The sequence below is a fragment of the Ananas comosus genome, linkage group 6 (genome assembly GCF_001540865.1).
Source record: "Ananas comosus cultivar F153 linkage group 6, ASM154086v1, whole genome shotgun sequence".
In the NCBI taxonomy this organism is placed as follows: domain Eukaryota; kingdom Viridiplantae; phylum Streptophyta; class Magnoliopsida; order Poales; family Bromeliaceae; genus Ananas; species Ananas comosus.
The window spans coordinates 9,448,797-9,463,389 of NC_033626.1; the positions used below are offsets into that span (position 1 = coordinate 9,448,797).

Sequence of the window (14,593 nt, forward strand, 5' to 3'; positions counted from 1 at the left end):
GCGACGACGAGAGCGACGAGACGAGAGCGGAGAGTCTGGCTATATGACTGCCTTATGAGTACGATCGCTCTTCTCGTACATATTCAAGTTGTCTTTCTGTGATAGACACTTTCGAATCGACCGATCCACTCACCAGTTAAACGATTATCTAAACAGGCATTTAACAACTTCTAAAAATGTAAATTTTTATAATTTTTTCGATAATCATTTACCTTACGATCAGAAGCTCACAAAATTGACAACTTTTTAATGGTCAGGTATGAGATCACTTTCTGCTATTTAACCGGTAAAGAAAGATTGCCGGAATAGGTTGGAATTTTTGATAAAAAATTCTATTCACTAATCTAAAAAAAGATCAATAACTCGATCTTAAAGTTGAAGTATCCGATCATCGCCATTTTTAGGATGTCGTTCGATTTAACCGTTCATGTTTATACCCCATGAGCACTTTATAAGGATGTCACAAAATTACGAACATTTATTTTGTAAGAAGTTTCAAATACTGCCCTGAGATCACGGTGTTACAGACCGGTGTGGATTTGCCAATTCGAAAACCCCAACATCGACAAAACAACTTATGAGTACGAAGCGCTCTTACTCATAAAGAAGTATAGTAGCCCTACTCTCTCTCTCTCTCCCTCTCTCTTCTCACTCTCTCTCTCTCTCTATATTACTATATATATATATATATATAGAGAGAAATATAAGATTGGAATAATGATATTAGTTGTGGTAGGTGGAATAGTGTTAGATCCAAGGGCTATTAGTAATTAAGGAGTAAATCCAAGGGCTAAAAACCTAGAAGCACCAAAGGGGTAATACTTCTAAAAGTATTCTAGCTCAATTATATATATATATATATATATAGTAGGGCTACTATACTCTTATGAGTATAGAGCCCTTCGTACTTATAAGTTGTTTTCAATGATGGAGCTTCTGAATCGACGATCCACTCCGTTAAATATGATTTATAAAAAATAAATTTCGTAATTTTTTGTAATCATAATAAAGTCTATCAAGTGGGTATAAAATGAACGATCGAAATCAAACGATATCCTAAAAATGGATGAGCGGATCCTTCAATTTAAGATCGAGTTATTGATCTCTATCTAGGTAGCGAATAGAATTTTCTATCAAAAATTCAACCGATTTCGATTCTTTTACATCGTTAAACTACCAAGTAAAATTGTCAATTTTGTGACTTTTGATCTTAAGGTAAATAATGTCAATTTTGTGACATTTTGATCTTAAGGTAAATAATGTTAAAAAATTATAAAATTTGATTTCTAGAAGTTTTAAATGTTCTAGATAATGTTTAACTGTATGGATCAACGATTCGGAAGCTCTATTATCAAAAACGACTTATGAGTACGAGGGCGATAGTACTCATAAGAGTATAGTAGTCGAACTATATATATATATATATATATAGAGAGAGAGAGAGAGAGAGAGAGAGAGAGAGAGAGAGAGAGAGAGAGGAGGGCTGTTGTGCTCTCAGGAGCACGAAGGCCTCTATGCTCCTGAGCCGTTTTCAATGATGGAATTTTCGAATCGACGATCGGCTCCGTTAGACTTGATCTAGCGTATTTGAAGTTGCTAGAAAATAATATTTGCGATTTTTGATATCATTTACCTAGTGATCGAAAGGATTCAAAATCAATAATTTTTAACGACTGAAAATAAAAATCCTATAAAGAGTGGTGATATAATACTAAAATTTTCGATTAGAAATATTGATCTTGTTATAGATACTATAAAAAATGTTGTATCAAAATTTTATTTGATTTGAATACTTCTACACCGGTAAACTTGAAAACGGCAGATATCAACCATTAAAAATTATGAGCTAGAATACTCTCGATAGTAAACGGAGCGTTTTACTATCGAGTTGTTTTCGATGATAGAGCTTCCAAATTGACGATCGGCTCCGTTAAATATGATCTAAACCATTTAAACTACCTAGAAATCAAATTTCTAGTTTTCAATAAAATTCTGCTACTATACATTTATTAGTATGATCGTCTTCACACTCATAAATAGTTTTCAATAATATAGCTTCCGAATCGACGATTCATACGATTAAATGTTATCTCAAGTATTTAGAACTTTTAAAAATCAAATTTCAAAATTTTTTGATATTGTTTACCTTACGATAAAAAAGATCTCAAAATTAATAATTTTTAACAGCCGGTATGACATATTTGCTAGTTTAACAATAAAAAAAATTAAAATTGGTTGAATTTTTACTAAAAAATTCTATTTACTATCTAGATAAAGATAAATAACTTTGATCTAAAATTGAAATATCGGATCATTCATTTTTAAACGCCTTTCGATTTTCGCCGTTCATTTTATATCTGCTTGATGGATTTTATTATAATTTTGAAAAATTACGAAATTCATTTTCGATAAGTTTTTCAAATATACTAGATCATATTTAACAACAGCGTGGATCGTTGACTAGAAAGGCCCCCCAGCATTGAGAAAAATTTATGAATACAAATAGCTCTACACTTATAAGATTATAGTAGCCCTTCTCACTCTCTCTGTATATATATTATTACTGTTTGGTTTTCATTTTATCAGTTCGGTTTAAAAACTTTCTCAGCCAAACCAAAATTGAAAACCCAAATATATATATAAATTCATTAAAATCCATGTCTTACGCGATTATTTAGGTCTGACGTTGCCACCGCTCTGACCAAACGGTCAACGGTCAACAAAAAATTGACTTTCCAGGGTGGTGAACAGATCCCTGAAGGGAAAAAATAGAAAAAAATAAAATAAAAAAAAAAAGGAGAAGAAGAAAAGGCGATGGCCATGCATTGCAGTATCCACATTTTCCTCCGCTTCACCCGCTCTACGACCTGACCCTCCACCTCTCCTCCCAAGCCTTTGGCGAGGAGGAGGAGGAGGAGGACGACGACGACGACGTCGAGGAGGAGGAGGCGGCGGCGGTGGCGATTCCGATATCAGAACAGAACCGGCCGGAGGCGTCTGTCAAAGGAGGGTAGCCCGATGGCCGACTCCAATAATAAGTCCTCGCCGCTGCTGCCTGCAGACTCCTTCATGGGAGCCCTGGTGGGCAACGAGGACCAACACATGATTTGCGTGACGCCGTACTCGGTGAAGATGTCGTGCAGCGGCATTTGGGACGCGGAGGACAGCATCCTCTTGCACAACATCCCCCGCTCCCTGATCCAGATCTTCCTCATCGCCGCCATCTCCCGCCTCCTCCACTTCCTCCTCCGCCCGCTCAAGCAGCCGCGCATCGTCTGCGATATCGCGGTAAGCAACAATATCTTAAATAATATAAAACAATCGTTATTCTCTTATAAGTTAAGCCCACTAAGAACCGTATTTTTATATTTTTAACATTTTAACGCTTTAACAAGCACGATACCCTTGCAAACAATTCATTTCTAATACAAAATTGTTTTGCGTCAAAATTAAGTTGGTCGCCAAATACATTAATTGTTTTGTGGCCAATTTTACTTTTTTAATTTGCTTTTGTTGCTGTTGTTTAACTAGCTTGAAAAAAATCGCCATAAACTATATATCAACATGTGCCTGAGGAAATTTTTATTGTGATTCCAAACGTACTGTGTTTGATTTTGATTTACGTACGTGTGTCCTTGAAAATTCTTGATGTTTGAACATTTTATGAGGCGATTTTTCTATTTCCAAAAGCATCTGTCAAAAAATGGTATTTAATTACTGTGCCATCATAGATATCAATTTTTTTCCATCATAAATCAGTAGAATGCATGAATCGGCAATACCATCAAATCAAACAAAAATGGCTTCATAAGTGGACATACACCACATTCTTAAATCTTTTAATATAAATATTAAAATCTAATTAATTGAATATAATTTAAATCTTTAGACATTATAGATTTTATATATTTAATTAAATTTTGATATTATAACATTAATGGGTAAATTGCATTGTTACCCCCTGAACTCTTGGCGAAGTTTCACTTTATCTCTCGAACTCCTAAAATGGACATCTAACATTCTAAACTTTAATATTTCATTAATGTTACCCCTTCTGTCAGTTTTTCGTCAACCTCCGTTAACCGGAAACTGACGGAAGAGGTAAAACGAGTGAAATATTAGAGTTTTGAATGTTAGATGTCTATCTTAGGAGCTTGGGGGGTGAAGTGAAATTCACCAAGAGTTCATGAGGTAGCAGTGTAATTTACCCTATAAGACTCTTGACTATAAATTATTTTATTATAATATGTTACTTATCGATTGACTACTAACCGTCAAGTTAGTAATCATACTTGATTTTGAATTTATATATATTTTTTATCCTAAAATAAATTATACAATAATTTATCGTACATTTTATTGTAATAAAATAAAAGCGAAAAAAATGAATTAGAATGGTTTAAAGGTAAGATAAGAACGATACTAACTACGTACCTATGATGCTCCAACACTCTACTGTCCTGGTGTAGTCGCTAATATGGTTGATTTACAATAGGTGTTCTCACTTGAATATAGAAATTTTAATTCTCAATTAATTTTCTATAGTACTCATTTGTCACTTTTATCTTTAGAAGTATTGTTCTAAAGTATTATAAAATATTATTTTATATTTTTATATTAAAAATTTTCAATTGGCTGAAATGACGTACAGAAATTTTATTTTAGATTACAATAAAATTACATTACATAATTTCATAGAAAATAAGTGTATTTTCTAGAACAATACTTCTAAGGATAAAAGGAACAAACGAGTGCTATAGAAAATTAACTGAGAATTAAATCTCTATATCCGAGTGAGGATACTTATTGTAAATCAACCATATTAGCGAGTACATCAGGACAGTAGAGTGTTCGAATATCGTAGTTAGTGTATCACACTTTTCTTATCTTTAAGCCATTTTAATTCATTTCTTTCGTTTTTATTTTATTACAATAAAATGTAGGATAAATTATGGTATAACTTATTTTAAAATTATATATATATATATATATATATATATATATATATATATATATATATATATATATATATATTCAAAATTAAGTATGATCACTAACTTGAGAGTTAGCAGTTAATCCATAAGTGACATATTAAGGTAAATTGCACTGCTACCTCCTGAACTTTTAGCGAGTTTCACTTAACCTCCAGACTCCGAAAATAGACATTTATAACACTCTAAACTCTTATATTTCATTCGTTTTACCCCTCTGTCAGTTTCTAGTTAACGGAGCTTGACGGAAAACTGACAGAAAGGGTAAAATGAATGAATATTAGAGTTTAGGGTGTTAAATCTCTATTTTAGGAGTTTGAGTAGTAAAGTGAAACTTTGCCAAAAGTTCAGAGAGTAACAATGCAATTTACCCTACCATTAATCATTTAATATAAATTAGGGTGTATAGAGAGTGTTAGTATGCATTAGATACATGTAATATATAGTTTTTTCTTTCTCCAATCAATTTTAGCAAGATAAAAACAACTTCACGTATTTGATAATTTGAATTTCCAACTTTAAATATTTAGTTCAAATTTTTATTTATAGAATATTTATCAAAAGTATAAAATTTGATTGAATTTTAAAATAAAATTATTAGAATAATTTAACTGTAAAAATACAGAAAATTAAGAAAATATTAGTAATATTGGGAGAGTTATTTCAAAATGACCTATAGTTGATGGCCCAATATATTTTTATTCTTATGGAATTATGATTTATTTTGATAAATATAATCTATTATATATTTTTAAAAAGTCATGTATAAAAATATTTAGTTAACAAATTTATTAGTTACATTTTATAATTAATGATATCACATAAAATATTTTTTAATAAGAAATAAGTGCATAAATTTATAATTTTTTATATTAGCCTTTTAGAATATATATATATATATATATATATATATATATATAATATTGAGTTTCTATACTTTAGAAAGTACCAAGTTATTGGTACTTGTAAGTTTTCGGTCCTTGGATTAAGGAATGTGTGGTTAGGATGATGTGAGCCCCCTGGGGTTGAGTGGGTGGTTGGTTAAATAGTATAATCTAATGGGCGAAAGTGATCAAAGACATAGATCTAACGGTAAAAAATTTATCAGCACAAAGTGCTTGGTGTTTTTACAAGCATCATAGCCGGACTATATATATATATATATATATATAGACATAGGCTGGAATACTATCAATAGCACCAAGTATTTGGTGCTATTAGATTTTTGACCCTTGAATTAAAAAATGTACGGTTATGATGATGTAGGTCCCTTAGGGTTGAGTGAGTTGTTGGTTTAATAGTATAATCTAATGGGTAAAAATAGTCAAAGGGTTAAATCTAACGGTGGAAAGGAAAACTTGATAGCACCAAATGCATGGTGCTATCGATAGTATCCCAGCCAGACTCTATATATATATATATATATATATATATATATTAGAAAGAAAAGAACTTAAATGTAAAGATTCTATTGAATGTTAAAATTGGCACAGACCTGTCTAAGGCTTCGTTTGGGATTACGGGGAGATTGCATTACGTGCGGTGAGAAAGTACGTTGGAAAAATATCCTATTTGTTTCCGTACGTAATATTGCGTTCCACATATTGCGATAAGTTGGTTACAATATATTTTCTGCAGTCCCACCGAAAAACGCAAAAGTATATCCCTATATGCTTTTTCCACAACTCCATTTTATCTAATAGCATTAGATAGACCTTAATACTAAACTAAGCCTAAGACCTGTCTTAGCTCTAGTGTGATAATCCATTATCATAATTTAAAGTGATATTTATTTTTTTGTTCTATTTATTTAAATGGCTATAAGAAAGAAAAGATCCACAACCAAATATTAACTAATATAAATTTTTATTGAATAGCTAAATATGTAGAGTCCCATCTTAATTATAATATATCATCATTTTAAATACTAAACTCACTCGAAATCAAATAGAATCTGCATACTATAATAATTAATTATTATAATATTTTGTTGTTGTATGGGGTCGGTGTCTTAAGACTCTTAACCAGTATAAATAATAAGGTAAACTTCAAATACCAGCTATGTGGTTTCATATTTTCTCATTTTAGTACCCTATAATTTAAAGTGTATCAAGTTAGCCCCTGTGGTTTTGCACTTTCTCACTTTAGTATCCTATGATTTAAAGTGTATCAAGTTAGCCCATGTAGTTTCGCACTTTCTTATAGTACTATGTGAGTTTATCAAATTAATACCCTGCTGTTCCATTTTTTTTATAATTATTCATTTCATTAATTTTTTCGTTAAATCAGTGACAAAGTTAAAATTATAGGATAGAAAAGTGAATATTCGATAAACCTAAATAAGGTATATGAAGTTTTTGTATATAATTTAACAAAATATTAACTGAGGGAAAAAAAAAATGACAAAGTTAAAACTAAAGGGTACTAAAGTAAATATTCGATAAATATAGGTAGGTTATCTAAAGTCTTTTGTATATAAAAATACGAAATCACATGATACTAAATTAATACATTTTAAATCATATAATAATAATAAAATAAAAAAATACGAAACTATAGTATGGTATTTGAAGTTTTCCCTAAATAACAACTAATTATGATACCGGCAAGAAATGTTGTAACAAATAAATATGTGTGAAGTGCAGTCAGGCATCATCGTAGGATCGTTTGTGACCGAGGAGGAAGCGGTGGCCGACAAGTCGTCCTTCTCGGCGATGTTCATCCCGGAGGTGGGCAAGACGCCGATGGTTGTGCTGGCGGCCGTGGGCCTCATCTTCAACCTCTTCATCGCCGGCGTCAAGATGGACCCCTCTGCCATATGGAAGTCCGGCCGGCGCTCCGTCGCCATCGGCACCGCCAGCCTCGCCGTGCCCCTCGCCGCCGTGGTTGCCGCCTCCTACCTGATCTACAACAACATCGAGCAGGTGCTCGAGCGCCGCAGGCGCTTCTTCATCTTCATGGCCGCCTCCCTCTGCACCACTTCCTTCCCCGTCCTCGCCGACATCCTCGCCGAGCTGCGCCTCCTCAACACCGAGCTCGGCCGCCTTGCGCTGTCGTCGGCCATGATCCAGGTGCACTACTGTCTACGTAATTTCTATCGCCATCATCTTTTTTTTCGCGCAACAGTTGATTTTCATGGCATCTGCGTAAGAAATCCTACTCTGTAGTCTGTAGAGATCAATTTTTTTTTTTTTTTTTTTTTNTTTTTTTTTTTTTTTTTACGTATATAACATATTATTATTGTTTGTAGGTGTAGAGAGGGATGTTGAGATTAGTTTTGAATAGTATATTTTTTTACTAGATTTGATGGTTTGGGTTGCAAATTAAGCAAGCGTTTTGTATGTATCTAGAGATTGTCTTATACTAATGATCATTAAAATGACTAGAACTGCTATACTTCGAAAGTATAGAGGTATCCGTGTTTTCGAAAAAAAAATATATAGCAGCTTAATGTTATTAAAATATGTTATATATATTTTAGCCGTTTAATAAGGTTTTGGAGTAATTTGTTGTTCGGCATGCATGGGCAGGACGTGGTGGGGTGGATCTTCATGGTGATGTTCACGGCTGTGAACCAGAGCCAGAACGGCATGGTGAAGGGGCTGCTGGCGATGCTGTGCTTCGCGGGGATGGGGGCGTTCGCGCTGCTGGTGTTCCGGCCGTACGTGGAGTGGGTGGCGCGCACGACGCCGGTGGACGGGCGCGTGTCGGAGCTGCACGTGTTCGTGATCATGCTGACGGTGGTGGCGTCATCGCTGGCCAGCGACGCGATCGGAGGGACGTTCATCGACGGGCCGATTATCCTGGGGCTGGTGGTGCCGGACGGGCCGCCGCTGGGGGCGGCGCTGGTGGAGCGGGTGGAGCCGGTGGCGTCGGAGGTGATGCTGCCGCTCTTCTTCCTGGTCGAGGGGGTCTTCGCCGACGTGCGGGGGGTGGCCGCGCAGGGCAAGATGTGGCTGTGGATGCTGGTCATCATGCTCATCGCCTGCGTTGGGAAGATCGCCGGGACGGTCGTCCCCGCCGTGTTCTGCGACGTGCCGCTGCAGAAGGCTGTGCTGCTGGGGCTCATCATGAACTTCCGGGGGCTTGTGGAGATGATCGTCTTTTTCACCTTCATAAACGGAAAGGTAAATTAATATTGGTCCGTGAGAAATATATTAGATATTTTAAAAATTTTGAAAAATATATCAGATATTATTAACAACTAAATATGTGAATAAAAAAAAAAAAAAGCTGATTAACGGGGAGACATACACCATGCTGGTCTTTTCTGTGGTGGGGGCGACGGCGCTCTGCGTGCCGCTGGTGGCGCACTTCTACAAGCCGCTCAGCTCCGGGCGCCCCGTGGGCCGCCGCACGGTGCAGCACCTGAAGCCCCACGTCGAGCTGCGCATGCTCGCCTGCTTCTCCGACGAGCGCTCCGTCCCCCCCCTCCTCCACCTCCTCGAGTGCTCGTCCCCGCCCGACTACCCCTCCGCCGCGCTCTGCGTCTACGCCCTCCACCTCGTCGAGCTGCAGGGCCGCGCCGTGTCGAGCCTCGTCGCGCACCGCAACAAGAAGGGGTTCATCAACCCGGCGCAGATGGACCGGGTGCACAACAACTTCATCACCTTCGAGCAGGTCAAGAAGGGCGCCACCGCCGTCCAGCCCTTCACGTCCATCGCGCCCTACAAGACCATGCACCAGGACGTGTGCTCCCTCGCCCTCGAGAAGAGCGTCGCCCTCGTCGTCGTCCCCTTCCCCCGCAAGGACGCCGCCACCGACGGTGACGCCGACCGCGCCATGCGCGGCATCGTCCCGTTGGTCCTCTCTCAGGTGAGGGCCCCTGAGCATCACCTCTTTATAGCAAACAGTTTCTGAAACTTTCAATTTTGATTATTATTCCTCTTTCTTCAATTCAAGAATATCCTACTCTATTATCTTATAGAGTTTCAATATATAGCCAGTTCATATATATATATATATATATATATATCATATATATATATATATATAATATATAAGCCTGGCTACAATACTAATTGATAGTATCTAAGTCCTATGATAACTTTGAGTTTTCTATCGTTAGAATCTATCTTTTTGATCATTTCACCCGTTGTAGATTAATACTATTAAACCAACCACCCACGTCTAACTAGGACCCTATCAATCCTATTACCACACCTCTTTTCATCTACGGTCACAGAAACTCAATAGTAGCAAGAGATTATTACTATTGATAGTATAGTACGATAATTAATAATAATATATAAGTGAGGCACTACGCTATCAGAAGCACGGAGGCCTTCCGTGCTTCCAAGCTCTCGTTTTCGATGTTCGACTTTCGAATCGCGATCGGCTCCGTTACCAACTTGTTCTAAGTATATTGAAGTACTCTAGAAAATAAATTTTCTGAATTTAGCGATCTACATCATTTGCGTGGTGAACGAAGCGGGCTCAAATCAATGGCTGAAAAAAAAATCTTGACAAGTGTTAATACTGAGACATTAAATTTTAAATCAAAGATTTGATCTTTTTTATAGTATAAAAAATTTTCCGAGTCAAAGATTTCAACGTGATTATGGATATTTCTACAACCGTTAAACTTAGCAAAACGGCTCACTACGGCCATTAAAATTTGTTGAATTTTACCCATTCGATCACTAGGCAAATGAATATCGAAAAACTAAATAAAATTTATTTTCTAGGTAACTCCAAAATACTCTAGATCAAGTATGACGGAGCCGATCGACACGATTCGAATCACAACATTGCGATAAACGAGCTGAACAACGGAAGCTCCGTGCTTCCGATACGATAGTAGCTCACTCTAATTATATATCTATATATATATATATATATATATAGAGTTGATCTTAGGATACTTTACAAGTACATCCCATGTTCTATCTACGTTTAGCTGCATTGTCTACTTTTATTTACCAAATATGCCCTTGATCAAACACTATCCACCACGCACTCGACTACCACCGACCACACAGCCGATCATCTCAACCTAACTCTACGTCGCATCAAGAGCCTAAAAACACACCAAGTATCACTTGGGTGATACTTGTAAAATAAATAAAATTTTGAGAGCCATTCGATCACTAAGCATATATCACGAAAAATATAAAATTTAATTTTCTAAGGTACTGCAAATACTCGAGATCAAGTTTCCGAGACCGATCGATCGATTCGAAGTCAACAACATCGAAAACGAGCTGAAGCAACGAAAGCTCGCGTGATTCCCGACTAGCATAGTACTCACTCTATATATTTATATTAATATATAAGTATATAATACGTTGAACTCTAGGATACTTTTACAAGTACATCCTCCATGTTGCTATCCCGTTTTAGCCATTTGGAATTACTTTTTATTAAAAATAGCCCTTGGATCCAACACTATTCACCTACACACCCTACACCACCCACCACCATCATCCATCAAGCTCAACACTCTCCATCCAAAGGCATAAAAAACACCAAGTATCACTGTGTGAATACTTGTAACAAGTATTCTAACCTAACTCTCATATATATAGTATTACTATATATATATATATATATATATAATATATATATATATATTAATATATATTATATATATATACTATATATATATTATATAATTATATGATTGAGCTAAAGAATACTATCGACAGAAACGGCTACGTTTGCCAACCCATTGTTTTCGATGATGAGCGTCCCCCCAAAAATTGATGATCAACAGTCCGTTAAAAACATGATCTATACACTTGAAGTATTTAAAAATCAAATTTCATATATTTTCGATATTGTTGCTCTTATCCATAAATGACACAAAAATGAACGGCGAAAATGAATACTCTTTAAAAATGATGATAGGAGTCTTGTAATCAAGATCAAGAGTATAGATCTTGTTTTAAATAGTTTAAAGAATTTTCTAACAAAAATTCAATTGATTTGGATATTTTTACGCCGTTAAACAAGAAAATGTCTCATATCGACCATTAAAATTACAAATTTTGAAACCCTTTGATCATTAGGCAAATGATGTCGAAAAGATTTGAAATTTAATTTCTAAACACTTTAAGTGGTATAGATCATGTTCAACGGTGCCGATCGTCGATTTGGAGACTCCATCATCGAAAACAAATGGTTGGCAACGGAGCCCGTTTGCTATCGATAGTATTCTAATTAATAATCAATTGCTAATTAATCTAGTTTTATTTACTATATATATATACTAGTGTAGAACCCGCGCTTCGCAGCGGGTAAATAATATTTAAATTAATTAACATATATAAGTATTACAATTTTAAAATTAAACAATTATAACTAACTAAAAATATTATAAAATAATTTTTAAATAGTTATATTATTCTAACAACTTAATATAAATTTATATTTGATTTATAATTTAGAGTCGGTGCACGATATAGTTAAAACAGAATTGTAGAATCCCAATCGGGCCATTCTAAAGTGTAGCACAATTATTAAAATTAAATTTTCTAATTATATTCGCATAAAATGTTACTATATTAGGCAAATAACACTGTGTAGTAAGTAGTCTGATGGTCATATAATTTTTTATAGAACATAAAGTCATCGTAATTAATATTTTTGATCTGCAAATCACATTCATTTTTCAGTCTCTTAAGAGCAATACGTGCGGCATCTTGTTCAGCCGCGATGTAGGAAATTGGGTGCTAAAAAATTGAACAGTTTCAACTATAATTTCACTCTGAGAAATTTGCAAATCTATATAGCCCACAAACCTTCCCTCGGTGTCCACGCTTAGTACACATCGTGGCACTTGTAACTGAAGCTGCTCATAAATGAACTGCAAAAGGACTACAACAAATCACATTGAAGATGATAATTATAATCATTTCGAGTGATAAAACATAAACTATCAATATATACAAATAAATGGATCAAGCATTGAAAAAAAAAATCAAGTAATTCCACTCATTAACCCATTGAAACGATCAGCGCAAGCAAGGATTTGTAGCAAAAAATCGAAGGAAAAAGAAAAAAAAAAAAAGAGCAAAATACAGGCCTCTTACATCGAGAAGCGCAAGGAGCTCATCAACATCACCGGGCGGCGCCCCGAGCTTCCCCCCGACCTCCCGAAGCCGCTCCTCGAGCTCTTTCTCCGCGTTCGCCATGGCGCGTCCCCCCCCCCTCTCAGCCAGAGATCCACCTCCCCCTGTCGCCCGATCGGCGAGGGCCCAATCCACCGCGCGCGCAAGGCGAGGGCACCGCGGCCGGCATGAACAGTTCACCCGAAGGACAAAAGAGAGAGAGAGAGAGAGAGAGAGAGATGAGCCAGAGATAGCGGGGTCGAATAGAGGGAGAAGAAAGAGAGAGAGATCTGGTAAGGGGAGACAAAGAGAGGGGTAGAGAGAAAAAATTTGAATAGAGTGAGAGAGAGAGAGAATCAGGTGGGGTGGTGGGAAGACAGAAAAAGCCAGCTGGAGAGAGATGGGGGGAGGGAAGAGAGAGAGTCAGGTTGGGAGGAGGAAGAGAGAGAAGGCCACCTGAGAGGGGAAGAGAGAGGAGCCGCCACGTGGAATGGAGGAAGGCTAGGGGTGCCACGTCGGTTTTGAAGCGAGTGTCAAATTATATAATTAAAGATATATATATATATATAGAGAGAGAGAGGGGTTTAATTAACTGCTGAAAACAGGCGCCAAAACTTTTTCACTTTGTTCAGCAACGTGTTAACTAAAATTGCCTTACCTTCCTTGATATATATGTTGTTGTGCAGGCTCCGTGCTCGGTGGGCGTCCTGATCCACCACAATGCCACGAGAATCGTGATGCCGGCCCCCGGGCAGTGGCAGCACCACGTCTGCGTCCTCTTCTGGGGCGGCCCCGACGACCGCGAGGCCCTGTCCGTCGCCGCCCGCATGGCGCGCCACCCCGCCGTCCGCCTCACTGTCATGCGCTTTGTCCTTGCCGCCACCGCATCGGCTGGTGCCGGACGCAATAGCGGCGGCAGCCCGCGCGCCACTATGGACAAGGACCGGGTGTGGGACGAGGAGGTGCTCGGGGAGCTGCGGGTGGAGAACGGCGACAACAAGCGCCTGGCGATCAGCGAGGTGGCGGTGCGGGATGTGGAGCAGACGGTAGCGTTGATTCGGACGGTCGGCGGGGATGACGGGTACGACCTGGTGGTCACGGGGCGGCGGCAGGGCTCCGCCATGTCGCTCCTCGACGAGGGGCTCTCCGAGTGGAGCGAGTCGCCGGAGCTCGGTGTTGTCGGCGACATGCTTGCCTCCTCCGACTTCCAGTGCCCCTTCTCCGTCCTCGTCGTGCAACAACACAGCTAGAAAAACATAACTCCTATAAAATTAAATATTTTCTATAACAATTATTTTAAATATAAAATATTTGAATAAGTTTTTTGTGGTCCATCATCATTTTAGGCCAATTTGCATAAAAAACTCACAAGTTTTGAATTTTTGCAAAACTGGACCGTTTTTTTTCATTTTACATATTCGGTCCGAATTTTCAACAAATTGACCAAAATACTCTTTTTTTTTCTCTCTTTTTTTTTTATCTCGCATTCTTTTTTTTTTCTCACCGAAGAAATCGGCGGAGGCAGAGACGGAAACGGCCCCTCTCGCCTCT

General features: G+C 37.4%; 1 protein-coding gene across 1 annotated transcript; it reads left to right on the forward strand.

The window, feature by feature from the left end:
* LOC109711941 (cation/H(+) antiporter 15-like) lies at positions 2,818–14,370 on the forward strand. The gene is made up of 5 exons (XM_020235319.1): positions 2,818–3,288; positions 7,637–8,062; positions 8,522–9,118; positions 9,225–9,806; positions 13,729–14,370. Exons 1-5 carry the CDS (start codon positions 3,019–3,021, stop codon positions 14,290–14,292), a joined length of 2,439 nt encoding a protein of 812 aa, XP_020090908.1. The 5' UTR covers positions 2,818–3,018; the 3' UTR covers positions 14,293–14,370.

Excerpts from the sequence above, each read along its gene's own strand:
- LOC109711941 (XM_020235319.1), top strand. The coding sequence starts at position 3,019 with ATGGCCGACTCCAATAATAAGTCCTCGCCGCTGCTGCCTGCAGACTCC. Across the intron at positions 8,063-8,521 it reads TGTCGTCGGCCATGATCCAG|GACGTGGTGGGGTGGATCTT; the intron begins GTGCACTACTGT and ends ATGCATGGGCAG. Across the intron at positions 9,807-13,728 it reads TCCCGTTGGTCCTCTCTCAG|GCTCCGTGCTCGGTGGGCGT; the intron begins GTGAGGGCCCCT and ends GTTGTTGTGCAG.